A 21572-nucleotide genomic window follows, 5' to 3' on the forward strand; every position below is an offset into this window, starting at 1 on the left:
CCAGACCTTCCTTCACAGCGCTGCGGAGGAGGGTCTGGCTAGTCCACACAACATTCCGGGATGGGAGAGAAACATGCTCTGGTTTATTGGCAATTCTTTAAACCAATCATAATCATCATGGGTTGCACTAAGCACCGGGCAAAGCCACGGTGCTGCTGCAAAATAGCCTCGGGAAGGAACTTGTTTTGGTGGAACGTGTATATTCAAAAGTTGTTTTAGTCGTGCAACAGAAAACCCAGATTGGACATATACTGTAGTCTAGCTAGCTGTCTGGATTTACCCTGCAGAGATCTGAGGAGCAGTTCACCAGCGGAACGTGACGGACATCCGACCGGAATTGCTGGCGGAATTTCCGGCAGCAATGGAGCAATCCTGGAAGTGGAACGTCGTGGATATAGACTACTAACAACGGCAAAGGTACCTGACCAAGCGTCGCTTTTCGAAGCGCTGGGAGTGAGAATGTGTTGGTCTGGGTTGATGAAGGTGCGGCTCAGACCCGAGTCTTCTCCGATGACAAAGGTGTTTTCTTCTCCCGCCGCCCCGTCGGTCCAGGGTTTAAGGAGCTTGGAGGGACCGTGGGAAGGACCCTAAAGCTTGATCCCTGTAATAGCGGTCGCTGCAACACCTTGTCATGTCTCTGACTCCTGCCCCGCCAGTGGGATGACAAACACAGTGATGTCATCGCCTGAGCCCAGTCTTTCATTGGGTAGCCGCCAGCCGCGCTCTTTCAGCACGCCTCGGGACCTCATCAGCAGGTCCTGGGCTGCCAGAGTGTACCTGTGTGACACACAAAGGGCAGAAAAACAGTCATTACATTAGTGAGATACACTACAATTTAAGACTTTCACAAACACACGTACAAAATAAAGATTTATCAAGCTAAGTATCACGTAAGTTTAGCAGACAACAGCTTTTTGTACAGTGGTCACTAAAAAAATTATTTCAGTGCCTTCACTTTCTGACTCAATCAGTTGGGTAGCACTTAATTTTACCCCTATTTACCATTGATAAGCAGTATACAGACATTTAATAAATGGTTTATATGCTACAATGTAACTGTAAGCAGATATAATTTCTTTTAAAGTTTTTTTTCATGTAGTTGTAAACAACTTTATATTCTCAATATGATACAGTTGAAATTATATAAAATGTATCGTTATAGGAGAAGTTATAATTGCTGAAAATACTGTGCATTAACACACGCTTAAAAATGTCCTTATATCTGCTTATAACTAGGTATAAATGACAAAATGGTAGGCCAAGTTAACATGAAGTGTTCCAGCTGAAGCCATAACCTAATAATAATAATAATAATAATAATAATAATAATAATAATAATAATAATAATAATACATTTTATTTGTATTGCACTTTACATTTACAGCAATCTCAAAGTGCTACAGAGCATATAATAATATAGATTAAAAAAGATCAAGGTCAATGAATAGTTAAAAAGGAAAACCTATAAAAACATTTAGCAAAAAGCTTTTCTAAAAAGATATGTTTTTAGGTTTCGTTTAAAAACATCTGTAGTCTGTGGGGCCCTCAGGTGGTCAGGGAGGGCGTTGCACAGCCTCGGAGCAGCAGACGAAAAGGCCCTATCACTCATGCTGCAGAGCTTGGTTCTGGGGGCTTGGAGGGTGTTTGGGTGCGTGTTGGACGGAGTTTGGCAATGTTCTTGAGGTGGTAGAATGATGTCTTACAGAGGTGTTTGATGTGGGTGTCAAAGGTAAGTTGTCCAGTTTAACACCCAAGTTGGTGACAGATCTGGAAAGGGAGCTGTTTTGGCCAGAGAAAGTGATACTGGTGATGGTGGAAGAGCAGAGCTGATATAGTGTGCCAACTAAGATGGCTTCCGTCTTGGAACTGTTCAGCTGAAGGAAGTTGAGCTTCGTCCACGCCTCTATTTCTTCCAGGCAGGTGGTCAGTGTGGATGTTGGCAGGGGAGCAGAAGAAGTGGTGGTTGTCCTGAGGTAAAGCTGTGTGTCATCAGCATAACAATTGAATGATATATAATGTCTGCTAATGACAAGGGGGAGCATGTAGATGGAGAAAAGGGTGGGGCCCAGCACAGAGCCCTGAGGGACACCGCAGGTGACATTGTGGGTGTGTGATTTTACTTTGCCCAGGGCGACGTGCTTGATTCTGCCGGTCAGATATGAGATAAACCAGTTTCTGAGAGTCCAATGGTGTATTGCAGGTGGTGGAGGAGAATGTTGTGGTCTACTGTATCAAAAGCAGCTGTTAGGTCCAGGAGGATGAGTAGAGATGGGGAACCAGTATCTGCTGCCATCAGGAGGTCGTTGGTGACCATGACCAAGGCTGTTTCTGTGCTATGGCCTGGGCGGAAACCAGACTGAAACTTTTCAAACAGGTTATTGTTTTTGAGGTGATCATGAAGTTGTACTGCAACTGTTTTTCCAGAACCTTTGATAGGAATGGAAGATTGGAAATGGGCCTGTAGTTGGAGAGAACTTCTGGCTCTAGGGTGGTTTTTTTCAGTAGAGGTCTGATGACAGCAGTTTTTGATGCAGATGGGATATGGCCAACCAGGAGATAGTGGTATGTGATCTTGGTGATGAATGGAGAGACGGCAGAGATGTTGGCCTTCAGCAAGGCTGAAGGGAAAGGGTCCAGGGCACAGGTGCACGGCTTCATTTTTTTGATGATGTCCTCCACTTCTTCCTGTGTGACATCGGAGAAAGAGCAGAGGGACTGGACAATCTCAGACGGGTCGGCAGTTGGGAGGGGCAGGACAGCAGTGGCGGAGAGGTGTGACGTGAGCTGATGTTATTAACTTTTTCTTTGAAAAAAGTGATGTGCATGTTGCACCTCTCCTCGGTGGTCTCAGAGTGGGAGAGTGAGGGGGGTTTGAGAAGGTGATTTATTGTTGAAAAACGAGTTACCGTGGCTGTTGTTGATGATAGTGGAATAAAACCTGGACCGTGCATCCTTCAGAGCTTCTGCGTACGCCTTCTTATGTTCCCTGTATGCCTGTTTGTGAACAGTCAGTCCAGAGGCCGCCGCTCAAGGACACGCCCAGCCGCCTTCATCATTCGCAGCTCGCAGGTGTACTAAGGTGCTGAGCACAAGAATGAGAATGACCTGGATGTTAAGGGGGCGTGGAGGTCCAGGAGACTGCTCAGGGACAGGTTGTAGAAATCCACGGAGTCAGCAACAGAAAGTAAGTCAGTAGAGCCAGAGGAGAGAAGTTCAAAGTCCAGGGCCAGGGCATCCGCATTGATGCTTTTTAGCTTTCTGAAGTGGATCTGTCGCTTTGGTTTGGTGTGGGGGGAAGGAAGGACCATTACTACAGTATATATACTTGGTTACAATAACTATAAGCATAACTTTGCAGAAGTCTTGAGTATTTGTCACCACCTATAGGATATACTGAGTACTAAAACCAAAAACGTACTGTATGTTAGGTTAGTGCCCCTATCAGTGCCCCATGACCAAAAGGCATTGACAAAAAGGCTGGAGTGGCTGCCCACTGCTCCTATGTAAGCCAATATGATGGGTTAAATGCAGATGACAAATTTCATTTCTCTGTGAATGACAATAAAGGCACCTTTCAGCTTTACTACTTTACACTGGATTTATAAAACTGTAGCTTTGTACAACATACAACATGTTCACACCACATGAAAGAACATATAGCCAGAACAGAAAAGCCTAATGTAAAAGATTATTTGGCATACCTCATGGGATCAGATGGATCACAGCAGGATAAGTAAGCTGACACAGCATCTGCCACTTCCCTGTCTGTTGTTACGTCCCACAATCCATCTGTGCCCATGACCAAGACATCGTCTGGGCCGTGCTTGTTTTCATCCACATTATAAACCTTCACCTGTGACAGAGAGACACATTATTGATAATGTTTTATTAATCAGGCTGTCATGGGCGCCGGACGGTTCAGTTGGTAGAGCGGGCACCCATATATAGACGCAGCGGGCCCGGGTTCGACTCCGACCTGCGGCCCTTTGCTGTATGTCATTCTCCTTCTCTCTCCCCTTTCATATCTTCAGCTGTCCTGTTAAATAAAGGCCTAAAAATGCACAAAAAATTATCTTAAAAAAAAAGAAATCATGCTGTCATGATTTATAAAACTAATATGTGCTTATATAAACAAGATTGCACTAGGGTCAAGAAAAGGAAAAAACCCCAAAAAAAAAAAAAAAAAAAAAAAAAAAAAAAAAAATTGTATATTCTTAAAAAAGGTTCAAATGACTGCATATCTAAGATATATTTAGATATTTACGGGCCAGGGATAAATATGTGGAGGAAATAAAAAAAGAACATTTTTCCACCAAGGGCTCCACAGTGAACAATGTTCTGGTGGGCGCACATGATCAGAAAAATTCAAGAATCATCTCAAAACTGTGTCAGGGCTGACAAATTAATTTTGTCACAAGCGAGTATGAGACAGCCTGATAAAGCCTGTGGTCAAAAGACTTGTTTGCACAGACACAAGCTTCTCAATGCGCACCAACTTATTTCTGTTTATTTAAAAATTGTATTTCGGATAGATAACAGAGATATTAAGAAAATCTCTAAAATTCTACTGGATGCCTGCACAAAAGGCATACCTAAAAATCTTGACGTCACAATATGCACATAAAAACTGTACAGTAAGAAACATATACTGCACTCGGTTTCCATGCTTTGTTGATGTTTGTTTCCTCCTTCTTATAATTACAGAAAAGGTAAAACAAATGACTGCTAAAGTAAATTAATCTCTGTAGTTTCTTTGCACCAAATCTGAGCCACAAAAGCATATCATGAGACACAGCTTTGAGCAACAGACGACAAAGTGAAGCCCGGGGCCCAAAAGCTGCTTAAATGTATCCTAAATGCTCCAATGTGGCTAAAACAGCAATGCTTGGGCGACTCCTCGGGCGGTGCCGACAACCAGTGCTGCTTCTGTCTCCTCACACTCACCTCAGGGACGCATGAGAGGAAGGGCTTGATATAAATGTTGGAGTTGTACACCTTCAGATCATGGTCTCCCAGCCCACGGGTCACTCCGATTGTCGCCATGACACGTGCCTGTGTATGGACATACACACACACACACACACACACACACACACACACACACACACACACACACACACACACACACACACACACACCACAATAATCTCAAATTGCCAGACCTTTCTCCACACAGTAATGTAGGTTATTTGTTCGGGATGTGATTCCGTTCTAGAAAAATCCACTTAAGAGGGATTATTAAATGAAGACCATGTTCTTTCAGACAATAATAAAAATGTTGAGCAGGTCTCATTTTTACCCGGGTGGAAAGACTCAAAGATAGATAGCATGACCACACAATAATATATCCGCTATAGATAATCTGTGTGTCGAGTACAATGCATTGTGTTTTTTATGTTTCTTACCTTTTTACCCTCTCCGTATATCAGGGGGAATTTCAGATCATCTTCAACGATCGTCTTATAAGCCCTACACAACAAAACAACCATCAGATCTCAGATGTAAGTTACTGAAACACGGAAAATTATTCAACAACAATTTTGATTAACTTCAACAAGAAGAAAATTAATTTTTTTAAGCATCAATGCCAACAATTATAATAGAATAGAATGCCTTTTATTGTCACTATACACATGTACAATGAGATTAAAAGCAACTCCTTTCCCAATGCCAACATATACGTATTTCACTGGTTCTAGCTTTTCCAATGTTAATATTTGCTGCTTTGCTTAGTTTCTTTTTATCATTGTGAAATTAATATTTGAGGTCTCAAACTTGTTCCATAAGCAATTTGAACAAGTCAACTTGAGCTGCAATGGACATGTCAACTATTTTCCGACATTTTATAGACTAAACAATTGATCGATTAATCTAGAAAACGAATGGCAGATTAATCTGTAAATAAAATCATTGTTGACTATAGGATGCCCTGTACAGAGTTTACAGGAAAAGTGATTATGTGTCAGACATGATATAAAAAAGATCTCCAGGTTTACCAGCCAGTCATGGTGTGGTCTCTGTAGAGCATCTTTTTGCCCAGCTCACTGTGCTGGATCCTACGAGGGAACTCAATGTGAGTGAACTCATTACCCAGGAGCTCTGGCCTCAGGAAGCCCTGGAGTGACACAAAATGGGGCCGGTCGCATTAAACTACAGAATAAAATGCTTTACTTAAGCCTAAATGTCTGTCACGACTCTGAAGAAAAGCTATAAGATTGCATGGGTAACAGAAGACCTGCAGTACTGCATGCTGTATACTGAAGGCACATAACAGCTCCCTGTTTTAGCAGCAAACACCATCCACACACTCTGTGACTCAGAACTACAACCAGCTACTAAAACAGGCAAGCAGTGAACGTCAGATTATTTCAGTGTGATACAGTATTTCCTCCCTCGTCTTCAGGTTCATCTCGCTCATCTTTACTGTAACTGAAACCTCGCTTGACTAGTAAAGATCAACTGTTTATATTCATACTCTTCCTTTTACAGCTTGCTGTGCACTTACAATATTATAAAATCCCCTTGAACAAATTCTGTACAGTTAGTTTATGTGTCTGTTGGCAAAATAATTGTATTTGAAACATTGAAAACAAGAATACCAGATACTGTAGACGTTGCCTCTCTGACTCAGGTGTGAATTCATTTGTCATGGGAATAACTTCATTATTTCGTATGATTATGGCCCTGCAGGGAGAAAGAGGGAGGGGAGACAGGAGTGAGAAGGTTCACACAGACACAACCACATTTTGTTTTATACAAACAGCTCGGAGTAGGTTGGTTGGTAGGAAAAGGCTACATGATGCTGCAGTATACAAAGTGAACCCCAGGGGGCACAAGAAGCTATAGACTGAGAAGATTTCCCATGACTATAATGCTAGAGTGAATTACACAGATTTGATCCTGTGTAGTCTGCAGTAGAAAGTTTTTCTCAGTTCTCTCACCTGCTATCTCCAGCATTGGCAATGTAGAGTTTCCCCATTAAATAAATGGCAGCTAAGGCACAACATCCACCAGAGATGGTATACGACAATTTTTCCTTTTCAATTAGGTCATCCTGAAATAAAAAAAGAAAAATCAATGTTAAAAACAAAATGCCCAAAAACCTCAGTGGTTTGAGAGCCAACTTTTCCTCTCATTATCCTGAATAGCTCATTTTTTTCTCCATAAATATTCATATTAAAAACAAAACAGCAGTGCTGATGGAGAGAGACAAGGAGGCTTTGAGGAATACATTCATAGGCTGTAGGTTATTATCAGTGTCATCTACACCAGACAGTGGTTGCATCAGAGTATCACTTTGAGTTTACTTACAGATTCGGCCTATTTGCCCAATTTAAAGGAACACTGTGTAGTAGGGGTTGCACTAGTCTATATCCTTCGCATTCCACTTCCGGGATTGCTCCGGTGCTGCAGAAAATTCCGCCGGATGCATTTATATCCGTTTCCTTCCGCTTTCTTTGTGTTGGAATTATAAATTCTGTGGATTTATGAGGACTATGGTTAACTGCGCTTCAGATCTCTGCATAGTAAATTGAGACAGCTAGCTAGACTATCTGTCCAATCTGAGTTTTCTCTCACACGACAATTTTGCAGCAGCTCTGTGCTGAGTTTAGCACCGTTCATGACGATTGTGATTGGTTTAAAGAAATGCCAATAAACCAGAGCATGTTTTCCTCCCATCCCACGAATGCTATGTGGAGTAGCCAGACCCTCCTTCAGCGCGCTTTGGAGGAGGGTCCGGCACAGCGAGACTAGGGTTGCACAGACTAATCGACTAGTCGACATTACTCCTCCGCAATGACGTTCTGAACTTGACGTTGACTAGTCGCTGATCATGTGGTTCACTAACAACAAACAACATAGACCTGTAGCACTGTCACTGGCAAAATAAGTCAAAAATTTATTTAGAACTTCATTTGAAAGCCGTGAAACATTTGGGACATAAGGAGATGGCGTGAGAGGACGAGGAGAGATGCTTTGTAGCTGTTTGGATTTTTGCTATGCTAAAGGATGTTTACAGTCAGCTGTTGGTGTAAAGATGCGCAGGAGCTACGTGCTAATACTAACGTTACAGGCTGTCGAGCTTCGGATCATTGGATTTTCGCACAGAGTCCAACGTGGGAGGTATACGCGCTACACTTGAATGCCCATTTAAATTGTGTGCACACATAACTAAGCATAAACCCAATGCATTGGTTGCTAACGAGGACGGACAATAGACTTTGCATTGACTGTTTGTTACAGCAAACTTTTGATTGACTGACCATAACGGAGATGGACGACGCAGCGTCGGACATAATTATGACACTGGTGTGTGTAAAGTTATTGCTGGTAAACCCATAGTGTGAGTAGCGGTGTTGAAGCACAAAATGAAAAAACGGGTAACGTTACTTAGGATCACTGCAAAAGCACTTTCTGATAAATTGGACAGGTTGCAAAATGCAAAAAAAAAAAAGGCTAAGCTACAAAAAGCAAGCATCTTACGAAAATCAATACAAGGGTTGATATTGAAGGGTGATAAAATGCATACAGAATGCAAAGCATTCCCTCCTCCTGTGAATTTATTAGTCTAATGACTGAAAAAAATGTCAATGACGTCATCAACGGCTAGTCGATGTCGACTTCACTTTCGTCACATCAGAGTTTAAAAAATCTGAAGTCATGTAACCCCTAGGGTGTAGGATTTAGGCGGAACTACTGGCAGACATAGAATATAATATTAATAATTTAGTTTTCATTATTCAATAATCACCTGAAATTAAGAATCGTTGTGTTATTGCTCGCTTAAAATGAGCTCTTCATATCTACATAGGGAGCAGATCCTCCTGTTAGATGCTAGAATGTTGATACCAAATGTAACTAGCCTACAGCACAAGCGTCAACACTTAAGCGTTAAGGTTAGTAAGCTTTAAAGACAGGGTTTGGATTAGGGTTACATATGTTACTTATAAGGGGAGTTACGTCTTTATTAAAAATGAATTATAAAGAAAGAATGTGCTGCGTTTGGCCTCATATTTATTAACGCTTTGTAGCAGGGTTCATTTCACTTGATAAGTTAAAATTTTGACCAGCTGGAGATCACCAAATTTGTTATGTATCATCCTCTTGGCAAAATAAATGTCTGTACCACATGTTATGGCAATCCATCCAATAGTTGTTCAAATATTTCAATCAATCTTTCTCTTACTCCCTTTGGTGGCCTTTGGTACATCTAATAACAGAACATCTAAGACAGTAAGTGTTTTCTGGGAATAGAAGTTCAAAATCTTCAGTATTGTTTCAGTTTGAAGATACAAAAATGTTAAAATACCAAGTGCCACTTAAAATATACAACAGACTGCTGTCTTGTTTTGTTAGTAATCCTCTGCTCACCATCTGTGTGAAGGCGGTTTCTATGACTCCCATCACCAGGCTCTCCAAACTGACAACCTTCTCCATATGAAAGCGTAATGAGGAGTCGTTGACAGCATCGGGGTCTTCTGTTTCCTGTGCAGCTCCCTTCTTGGTGTCCACCTGGTAGGGGCTGCCGTTCTTGGCCAGGCAGATAGGAGGTGCACTGGTGGGGTTCTCCAGCAGGTGGAAGATTTCTCCCAAACGGTCTCTAATGAGGCGGTGAAGAAGCTTGGAGGCCATGATGGCGGCTCCAGAACCTGCGTGTCCATCATACACGCCCCAAAAGTGAAGAGGGATTCCCGTGCCATCCTGAAAAATTGCACTTCAATTAATACTTTTTATTGCCACACAGGCGTTTCTTCAGCGTGTTTTTCAGGCAAAACTTTGAAATTGCCTCAAAACGTTGAGATTGCCTGAGAAACATTGCCTTTATATTTTATTATCAACATTAAGCACCCAGTCTTTAAAGTTTCAATGTGAGTTGAGCGTGTTAGGTCTTATTTTTTATGAACATAAAAATGTATAAAATAAATGCAGTAAAAATAGTAGTAGTGATATAAAAATTATAGAAAAAGTAAAAAATCCTATGGTTGTGGTTTAAAAACCTATGAGATTACAACTCTGAGAAGAAGGCACAGATTTGTGAGGGTTTTCTGCAGCTCGTGACATTTTTTAATACTGAAACACAGTTGCACCAAATCTAGATTATAATATAATGGGAAAGCTGGAAAGACATCAAAATCATGTTGCTTTACTTTTCATGATTCATTTGGCATAGTTTAAATCTAAAACCTACAGTCAAAATCCATTCTGTGATTTCCGTTCTAACAGGATCTACAAAAGTGATGGAAACACATCTGCAGACATGTTTACAAGCAGAGTTGGCCTGACTGATGACAGGCACAAAACATCTGCTTACCGCTTAAGAGGGGGAAGGGTGCAACAAGGGATGATGTAATTCGTTTACACCAAATGGAGGACGAGAATATGAGTGTGTGTGTGTGTGTGTGTGTGTGTGTGTGTTAGCTCTCTTTTTGGTCTAACCAACTCCTGATGCTGCTAAGTCCTCCACTATGTTCACCAGCAAGTTGCTAACTATGTCTGTTGGTCGTTTAGTGCAGAGACATGAAGTGTACAGTGGGTTGTTAGATCTGAGAGCTGTGCCACTGACCAAAGCAATGAGCTGAAAGATGTTGAAATGCTAAGCAGATATTTGTCTGTGGGTTTTGTATCTACAAGTGAATCCTTCAACATTGTTGTCATGTGATCCATTGTTAACATAAAGAAGATTATTGATTAAACGTACAATATGTAGCTTTCTACCGGGGTGTGCTAGCTGGCTAAATTAGAATTACATTAATCGTCTATCTATACAGCTAACGTTAACGTTACTAGTGACGTTATTCGTGGGGTTCAGCCCAGTCCTGTTAACTGTGTCATACTAAAAATAACTTTATTAGCGTGTTGAACGATGTTGTAACCTCATAATGTTACCCACAAAGCATTAGCATCAACGTGAGCTACTTGCCAACCAGCACATTGTAGTAACGTTAAGCTGGTATCGATATTGAACTTTCAAAATAAATAAAGTCTCTGTTGTATTACTGTGATAAAAAGTGGGATGTTATTAATCACAAAATGATGCTATATGGCAAAAAAGCAGTATTACGGTTACAAGTATTTTTTTTCTGTGACATTGTATGATTTACAATTACTCCTGAACGTATCATCTTGGTGCCAGTGTTCTGACGGAAGTTAGAGTAACTACACAGTGAAAGGTTATATGACGCCACTGACGGGCGACTAAAGGAAACGTGCCGTGTCTGAAAATAAAATCACTGATTTATCTGGGTTTGACATTTGGTGGAAACATTTGGAATAGTGTAAGAACACAACTCATAAAAATATATAACATAGGTATGGTCGTTTTTAGACATTTTAAAGCAGAAATGTTACATATTGTACCTTTAAAGCTGCTTTCAAAAAATGTAATGCAGCGAGAGAGACAAAACTAAACTGGCACTTAGCACAGAGATAAGTTAAAACATTTGGCTAAAAATCTTCTTTTTGAGACTTTGAGGTCTCTGCAGTTACATCTTATTTACTACACATCTGAAGGTGAAGATACAAACATTCCAAAAAATGCTTATCCTGTATATTTTCTAATCATTAGGATTTCTGATGCTTTGTAAAGACAAAACCAGGAACAGTGAGAGATATTTCAGAGACATTTTGATGGTAGTATACATAGTGGAAAATTAGAAGTTCCACAGGGACTGGAAGTGAATCCATCAATCCCACATGGGATAAGATGATACAACTATTGGGTACCAGACACCTTCAGGACTTAGGAGTACACTGACGTCAGATTTAAAAACATTATCACTAGATGTTTATTCGGCCAGAAATTCCATCCCTCATTCACTGACTCCTGTTCTTATGTTCGGGACCTTGGCCCTTCGCTCACCCCATTGTCCTCCAGCAGGGAGGAGTTGCGCTGTTTGCTGCTCGGCTTCTTCACAAACAATTTCTCACAAGAGGCCTGGTCCTCGTTCAGCATGCTCTTCCCCGCATTGATCACCCTGATGGAGAAAGATGCCAGGAAGAAAGGTGAGCCTGGAGTCAGATGATTTATGTAGTGTTTGCTACCTCTAACCACATGAAAATATAATAGCAGTCAGAAATAAGAAGAGAGTTGAAGAGTGAGGGAAAAAATGGGGCAGAATGCTGTCATGTCCAGAGGGAACTTGCAGGAGGGATTAAGTGTTTTTATTATGAGCTGATGTCTGCAGAGGATAAAAGCTTTGGAGTAATGTACTGTTTTATACTCTAGCAGCATCGTCTACACTGGTGTGTGCTGCAGCAGTGTTCACTGGAGGTACCGATGCAGAACAGTGCTGAAAAGAGTGGTGAAGTTGAAACTGTGCTACGTAGCTCTATGAAAAATAGTAATAAATACTGACAGTGTTCCTGTTACACCTTGAAATCTGTGCATGCTCATATAATCTCATCACATTATTATTTTGACCATATGAGGGTTTGTCATGTCATGGTCTAGCTCTACAAGTAATGTTTAAAGTACTTTTAATTGAATGATATACAGTTTTAGATTTCTGAATGTGTTTTTTGCTAACCGCTACAGGGAGCCGTTGATGTCCATTCATGTAAGTACATTATAAAAATCAACTAGCAGATACTTGATGCTTGCTTAAGTTGTGTAATCCTAAAAACTGCATCAATTGTTTTTCTGTTTAGTTTTTGCTACTTGGTGGTTGCCAGCCAAGTGCCAAAAACTGTAAATCCAATACTGACGTGTTATATATGGTGTTGTTATGTGTTAGCAAACTTGCATATCCAGCAGACACAATGCAACATTAGCATTCATTTGGGGTTGTGTTTTTGGCCACCTGGAGATTTTAAGTTCAATGTTTACTCTTCTTTTAGCTCTGTTTTGCTCGCCAACAACTCCTTAGGGAAATATGTGGCTCTTTAGCTGCTAAATACTTCACAATGTTCACTAGCTAGTCGCTATGTAGTTGCATCTTTGGTGGAAAACAGCTGCCTCTTGGTTCTGGAAATAAGCTTGATGAGAGTAAACCAAAACAGTTGCGGGCCGTAAAACCAAAACAATAAGCTGAAAGATGCTAAAAAGCCCTATAGAGCTGAGGGGAACTGCAGAGCCGTCTGATACTACTCTCTGAGTTGACTCTTTGAGACTGCTTGGGGAAAGAAACTGTCTTTGTGTCAGCTGGTTTTGGCGAACAGTGCCCTGTATCGCCTACCAGAGGGAAGGAGTTTGAACAGTTGCCCCTTTCCCAAAAAAGCCCAGTCTGCTCTGATTGGTCTGCTTTTCCATATCAGTCTCCGCATGTGTGCTCTGCTCTTCTGTCGCTGCCTCTGTACAGAAGCATTTATTGGTTATTTTTTACAATTTAAAGTCTTGTTATATACTCCGTTGCAGTCAGTCTCCACCTGCAATGGAGTATATAGCAAGACTTTATATTGTAAAAAATCACCAATAAAGGCTTCTTAACCAGATACTATCCATCCGGTAATGTTCCAGCAAGAATGTGATCTGAATTATTGTAGAAATTAACAACATCGGCAGCCAAGATTACAGCTTTCCCTGGCATTAGCATGTAGCTACATGTAGTGAGCAGTGGATTGTAATGGAATATAGCAGCACGTTTTACTGTCAGAAATCACAGATAAAGGCATCTGAACCAAATACTACACAACCGGACATGTTCCAGCCGAAATGTGATCTGAAATTTGGGAGAAATTAACAACATTGGCAGCCAAGATTACAGATTTTCCTGGTGTTAGCACGTAGCTACATATGGCAAGGTATGTATCATAAACACTGTAGCGTGCCTGCCTGGAACAGATGACCATATATAGAAACCCTGCTCGAGAATAGAAACAATTTTTGAAACCAGTGCGTTCAGAAAAGTGGGAAATCTGAGGTTTTGGCTTGCAAGGACTTCTTATAAATACATGTAACTCATTATTTGAAGCTTTGGCCACATGTAATATGAACATCGGCATTGTAACATTATAGATATGACAGAAAATTCAAAAAAGCATAATAAGTCTCCTTTAATAGTTTTTGTGTGTATATATATATATATATATATATATATATATATATATATATATATATATATATTCATTTGGTCATCTTTACTCAAATTACCACACAATGGTAATCTCTCAGCACCAACAATTAATCCAGATTTTATGTTCACTCTGATAGATTACACAGCTCAAGCACGTTTCAGGAATCTGCTAATTAATTTTTTCATACTTTACTGAAGTGAATGGAAATGAATGGCTGCCTGGAACAAATGTAAAATACACTAGAATGTTTTGCAAAAAGGTAAAGTATATGCAATCTGTAATAAATGTGCTACAACATACAAACATCCACTGGCATGATGCTTTAAACTGCCACATTAGGCAAACTGGGGAAGGTTGCAGTTTGGACCTCATGCTGACATATTACATAACATTTTCAGTTTCAATTATAGATAAATGCCACATTAGCTGGATAATACCGCATAATGCCTATACGGAATTCCAGTAATTCAAGTATTGTCATTAAGATTTCCTCTGAAACTTCTGCAGAGGAGGGATTAGTCATTTATCAGTTACTGCTGGGATCATCAGAGCAAGGACAAAAAGAGTAAGAGACCAAAATGAAAGAGAGACTGGCTGTGAGAGAGAAAGATGAAAAACTGCAGTCAAACAAAGGAGACAAGAGAAATCCAGAGTAAAATTCTCATCAAAATTAAACCTTTGACCTCTCACTTTCCGAATAGTTCAGCTGATTACAATCACTGCAGAAAATGGTCGCTGTCTGACCAAAAGCTTTGATATCAGAGAGCAGCAGAAATGAGGCACAAAAATGGAACTGCTGCCCAAATCTGGATTATAAAAAGCTCTTTCACTGTCTAATCAGTTGAAAACAGCAGGCAGGCACCACAGTGTCCTGCACTGCGCTGCCTGCATTAGAATTAATGACAGGGAAGAATTTACAGTCGCCTGATTGTCGTCTAAACTTTTGCCAAGGCCAAAAGTTGGCACAAAAGACAGAGTATACGTTTTTAATTATTTGTTTTTAATGGATGCATCAGCCATTGGAGGCTGACAGTATGTTAGGCTGGGTGAAAAAATGCCACCATAATACTTCTTATACGGTTTTGTCTTATAATGTTACTCTTCTTACAGTAAGACAATTTCACATTGTGGCCTTTTAAATAAACATATTTTATATTAGTGAAGATAATAATGTTGAATAAGACGTCATAGTGGAATCATTAGCTTGTTACAATACCTTAAAAATGAGAAGTTCCTGATATAACCATACATTATTTCACTTTTTTTGAGAACAGACGTGGTTGAATATGAAAGAAAATGCCAATTTTTCTATATTTTTGCAGTGTGATGAAGTTTCCCCACTCCCACAGTAAAGAATCAACAATTATTCTCTGTTTGGAAAGCAGTCACATGCGCTGAATGAGCTATAATTGAACATAATGTTGGTGGTGTGGGAGGATGTGATTCTAAATCAGGAGCTCAAGCCTTCCTATAATGTGACTTAACTCTTTCACATATCTGTGTTTCGGTCATATGTCTCCACAACTTGTGACTGAAAACCATCTTGGCCATGTTTGGTAAAAGTATGTTTGAACCCTCCTACTGAACAGTATATTATGCAAGGAAAGTTCATAAGAGGAAGTTGAGAGTTTTAGTGCATTCTCTGATTGTGGCTGCTGGACCTTTTTAACGTCATACATGTGGTGAAAATCTTCTCTCAGGAAAAAAAAGACAAATTCTGAAGTAACATGTAAAGCTGTGGTTGATTAATGTTGCAATTCACCTCATGTCTTGCAACTCAAGAAAGGCTGATGCAAGATTTTGTGGTTCAATCAGAGGCAGATCAGTGGTGCATGTAATCTATTGAATGAAAAAAAAAATTTGAAAAAAGATTTTGCGTTGTTGATCATTTTCTCACTCCACAGACACATTTGGGAGTAAAAGAGTGGACTGTTTGAGAGGATTTTTTACAAATGTGAATGTGAACCTTTCACATGACAAAAACCTGAATCCCTGGTTGCTGCTAAACTATGCTACATCAGGTGGAGGTGTATGGCGTTATATATGTGTCACATTCCTGAGCGAGTAATTGTATGTTTTGAGCGCAGAGAACTATATTTTGCAAGCACATTACATTACATTTTGAACAGAAATTAACACTCGCAAAAAATAATTTAGTTTGAGTAAACAAAAACCTATTTCGGGCACAATAAATGTATTTGCATGTCTTTCTCTGCTCGCAGGTAAAAGCTGCTGCGCTCCGGTCCTGTCTCCCTCGCTCTCAACCTCTTCTCTCTGCGCGCTCAACTCTAGACACGCTCGCTCAGATTTTCACAGCGTTACAAGTGTGCCACAAAACCAACCAATCGCAGAATCAAAAGGTCAATTCTGATTGGCTGTTCGTCTCCAATTAGATCGCAATATCAGGAAACAAAAATCTAGGAGGAACCGTCTTTTTCAGTCAACACTTGTTGGTACGGCAAATACCGTCTACAGTGGAGCTGTTCGACTAATGTTACTGGATTAAAACACATTTCGGTCAGTATTTTGTATTATTGACATAGCTATATCACAGAAATGTCTTAATATTTTTGTGTACTATAATTCCGTTGTTTTGTTTGACTCATATCTCCTTATGTTTGACTCATCCTTCACAAGGAATCTAGCTAGCTCACACACAGCAGCCGACATGTCATCTGAACAGGCCTCGCAGCACTGTAACTAGCTAGCTAAGTTAGGTCTCGCAATGCGAGACTGAACAGCAGTAGGCCTGTCACACTATAGCCACATGTAAGTAGTTTTTAATACTTTGGTTACATTACCGTATTTTATTAACCTGAATTATGTTGCTATATTAGCTTGCGAATGAGCTATCCGTTGCTAATGCTAATTTATCTCAAAAAGCAGAAACGTTAGCTAACTACTGCCAAGATATGATTTCACGAGAGACCAGAGAGGTGTTATAAGACTCGTCAAGTGTTGTCATCTGTCTTAAAATTAAATCATATCTTGGCAGTAACGTTCTTTAGCTACTGCTTTTTGACATAAATAAGCTAGCTAGCTAACGTTAGCAACGGATAGCTACTTTGCAAGTCAATTGAACCAACCTTAAAGAATTAAGGTTAATAAAACACCACATCGATGTAACCAGTATTACAAACTTCTTTTAAGTGGCTGTATTGTGACATTTTAGGTTTGTTCAGATGAATATGTTGGATGCATAGACTGTATCCATGCTGGGCTAGCTAATGTTAGATTTCTTGTGAAGGATGATGTTAGTCACACACGGAGATATGTAACTAAAAGCTGCTTATTTTCTTCAGGATCACGAAAAGCTTTGACGGTCCTTTTGTGCTTGCCTAACATCTGTTTATTTATGCATTATTAAAGGACAATTCCGGCGCAAAACAAACCTAGGGGTTATTAACTGATGTGTACCTACTCTGTCGCTCTCTGGGTCATGTTTTCATGCTAATCGAATGAGTTTGGAGCTTTGACGAGGCTACCGCGGACCGCTGGTTAGCTTACAATGCTAGTATTTGGGGCATGGGGACACTCAAACTAAATCGTTATTTAATACCACTAAAAAGGCTTGAAATATCACCACACCTTAACGTTAGCATAATGATCATTAAACGTATTAAAACGAGTATTAAACGTTAATACTAGCATTGTAAGATAACCAGTGGTCCGCGGTAGCCTCGTCAAAGCTCCAAACTCATTCGATTAGCATGAAAACATGTCCCGGAGAGCGACAGAGTAGGTACACATCAGTTAATAACCCCTAGGTTCGTTTTGCGCCAGAGATGTCCTTTAATAATATCACATAGAGTTATTATACCATAGTCAATAATCAATTATATATGAAGTCAGAGAGGTAGTATACATTATTTAAATTTGTTCCCATGCACATCTTGGCTTGAAATAAGAGAAAGAAAATAGATGAAAACATTTTCTAAAATGAGTCTTTGCCTCCTCACACTCTCTTTCATGATCTCTGTGCCAAGCTTGCCTCCATATTAAATTGTATCAAATAGCTATCTGACAAAAGCACTTTGAGTGGCTTACCATAAGTGCACTCACATGTTTATGCTGACAAATGCTGTACAGCAGCGTCATAGCATCACCTAGACTCATTATCTCGAGCATCTGAAGCCTGTGTGGTGCTAAAACTGCAGACAGAATTTAGGTTCACAATTTGAACCTTTGAAATTAGACCCTATGTATCTGTCTAAATTTAGAGAAGCTCAACGCTTTTACTAACATAAGCTCATTACCACCATAATGACACTATTAAGTGATAACAGAGGAGAAGTTGGTCAGAGTCTGAATGTAAGCCAGTTAGCCATCATTGTTCCCACTCATTACAGCACAGGGGGAGTAAACACCAAGACAAAAGCGGTGATGCTGATAGATGCTCCAATAGATAAATCCTGCTCTGTGAAGATTATCATTTCAGCCAGATTGATCTAAAGTGATTTGGGGGGTTTAATCCTCTGTTTCGGTCAGTCCACGCACATCACAGTTCATTTAACACCTTTTGAGTGCCTAGAATAGTCTTATCAGAGCGATATCAGCTGTGGGAGTAAATAAATGCTTCAATCAATCCCAAATAAACATTGCATTGCAATACATTAATCCAAGGGTACAACCCTTAGAACCTGATAACAGCAGTAATTTGGCATAGTCTTTATTTTCAATTGCTGATCTTTTCAGTTGCATTCATTTGGGATGGATTTATGTTCATCTTGTCAACTCACAATGTGTTAATTTAACACTGATGGGTGTGGACTTTTGGGATTTTTACACTCTAGCACTGACAGCTGATACATGATTAGGTTGCGTTGCAAACAGCACTGCTAATGTTGTGATTACAGTTTCAGCGACTTAGACCAAAGTAATTTGCAGCAGAATGCAGACGACAGCACTGATGATGGTGCGCACTCCAACATGCTAACCCCCCCTTTATGAATTACAGCATCCTCATTTGATCTCTCTCATTCAGTCTTCTGTCCCCCTGAGACTCTCTGCATGAGTCAGCCGTTCTTTTTTTCTGTTTCCACACTGGGTCGAGGAGGACAGGCAGGGGTGGTATAGTCCACATACTGTACTGTAGAAATGGAGCTATGCAGTCCTTCATAACCCCTCCTCCTCTGGGAGAGTCAAACGTGTGAAAGTGTTTTTTTTGCTCAGTGGGAATAGCATGGACAGCAAATTCTGGTCAATAGTGTGAATTAAAAAGTACTGCTTTGTTTCTACCTGTGAGAGCACTGCAGGTGTATTCGAGTATAAAAGCACCTGCAGTAAAGCAATGGGCACGAGGAGTGATGTTCTGCACCTACACTCACAAAAAAATGTGAATGGTCATTGGTCACTAAACCTTTTTTTTTTGAAAGACGGAGATGAAACAACTTAAAGCAATAAACAAAAACAGGCTCAAATGCTCTTTGTGAATGACAAATACAAATAACCTCCCAGAAATTGAGCTCTCATTGGGGTTATATGCATTTTCAAGGTATGAAAAAGGCCATGAAGGTAAGAAAACACACAGTAAGGCTTGTTAGTTACATGCGTAGACATTTCCTGCTTTCACTTTTGTATTGCCTGACAATCGACTTGAGGAGGAGCCTGTAGTCAAATAGACTATCTTTGAACACAAATGTCACTGTCATGATAGAGAGCGTTTTGACTGATTATTACACTCCAGATAGCCTATCATTTACAGCAGGGGAGGAACACTGATGTAGAAACTGTACAGCAAAAGGCCATGTTGGCCATCATTTGGCTGCTGCAGTGTTCTCAGAGGTGCTGAGGCTGCAGCAACACAGGCCTGGCTGACGCTCACCAGGACAATATTAAAGTCAGAATATTTGGTTAGGCTATGTGCATGATTTTTTTTTTATTTCTTTTCTGTGTGGACATTTCGTCAATGAACGCCACTTACTCTGCGTATCCTGTCCGCCAGGGAAGCCTGCTGTCTCTCTTTAACGTGAGCACCGGCCGTGACGCGTGCTCGGTGGAGTACTGCAGGAGCTCCGGGGTGAGGTCCAAGAAATCCGGCCGGCCGTAGGGGAAGCGCGGCGGCAGGCTGTCCGGTCCACAGGTCTGGCCACCACCTGAGTGATGGTTGTGGTGGTGGTGGTGTCCGTGCGGCATCATCCCTCCCACCAGAGTGGACATAGCGTTTTTAACTTTGCTGATCATCATCAGCGCCGACAGCAAAAGATCCGGACGGGAAATGAAACGCGATGCGATGTTACGTTAGATAGAGAAAACAAACAATACACAGCCAGTGACGAGAAGCATTTCAGGAAGCGAATCCCACCCCCTCTCTCCTCGGCCCCATGTGACAGCTTTCAGGCAGGCAGACACGATGTTTTCCTCATTCAAAGAGAATATAAAGCTCTCGCTGGCTGCGTACAGGCTGTGATCCGGCAGATGGCTAGCCTACAACTCATCTCAGAAGGCAGGGCTTCACAGGGACGCGCAGCCAGCCCTGGACATACCACCACCAACCATACACATCCCAAAAAACAGCGACAAGAAATATTTATAGGCTGCTTTTATTCACGAGGATGAACAGATGTGAAAGTCAGCCAATGACAAATTTAGGAAGATAGGCTATCGTGATATATGTTCATTTATTTGGCCGATTGTAGCCTAGTCTACTGTACAATAAAGAGCACTCAAAATGTAGCCTAATGGGCCTATTTACACCCTATAAAACGTAAAACAGACAAAATCTTTTTTGTTGTTCCAAAAAGCCACCATTTATACATTTTGGAACTATTCACTTTATTAGTAAGTAAGTAAGTAAGTAAACTTTATTTATATAGCACATATCACAGATAGAATCACAAAGTGCTTTACATGCAGCAAGTTAAACAATTTAAAAAACATCATACAAAACATAAAAACATGATAGCTCAGTCAACTGATAGCTTGTCTGAATAGTAGTGTCTTCAGCTGTTTTTTTTAAAGAAACGATAGAATCGGCCACACGCAGCGACAGGGGCAGGGCATTCCACAATTTGGGAGCAACTGCCTGAAAGGAGCGGTCTCCCCGAGTTTTAAGGCGGGATTTAGGGACCATCAGGAGATTTTGACCTGAGGAACGAAGAGTGCGGAAAGAAGAGTAAGGAGTCAACATGTCTGCGATATATTGAGGCGTCTGTCCATGTAGTGCTCTAAAAGTTAAAAGTAAAATTTTATAATCAATTCTGTATTTTACTGGAAGCCAGTGGAGAGTAAATAAAGTCGGAGTAATGTGTGCCCTTCTGTTTGTTCCTGGCTGCTGCATTTTGCACCAATTGGAGACGGCTCAGAGAAAATTTGTTAAAACAAGTAAAAAGGGAATTACAATAATCTAACCGTGAAGAAATAAAAGCACGAATGATCATCTCCATGGTAACTTTGGTTCTCAATTTAGAGATATTTCTCAAATGATAAAAACAGTTTCTGACCAACTGTCTAGAATGACCATCCAGAGACATCGATTGGTCGAACAAAACACCGAGGTTTCTTAGGCTCAACTGGATGGAGGAGTCCAAGGAACAGAGGTGTTGTTTAATTTGGGGTAG

At 40.5% G+C, this 21572-nt stretch overlaps 1 protein-coding gene across 1 annotated transcript; it reads right to left on the reverse strand.

Annotated features, from left to right (window-relative positions):
* On the reverse strand, positions 1-20492 carry ppm1j (protein phosphatase, Mg2+/Mn2+ dependent, 1J). The gene is made up of 10 exons (XM_039799060.1): positions 19937-20492; positions 11861-11975; positions 9373-9702; positions 6942-7054; positions 6600-6684; positions 5997-6115; positions 5406-5469; positions 4945-5052; positions 3702-3853; positions 1-777 (listed from the first exon to the last, which is right to left on the reverse strand). Exons 1-10 carry the CDS (start codon positions 20197-20199, stop codon positions 630-632), a joined length of 1497 nt encoding a protein of 498 aa, XP_039654994.1. The 5' UTR covers positions 20200-20492; the 3' UTR covers positions 1-629.
* Between the last annotated feature and the right edge of the window lie 1080 nt (positions 20493-21572).

The sequence above is a fragment of the Perca fluviatilis genome, chromosome 4, assembly GCF_010015445.1.
Source record: "Perca fluviatilis chromosome 4, GENO_Pfluv_1.0, whole genome shotgun sequence".
Lineage (NCBI taxonomy): Eukaryota > Metazoa > Chordata > Actinopteri > Perciformes > Percidae > Perca > Perca fluviatilis.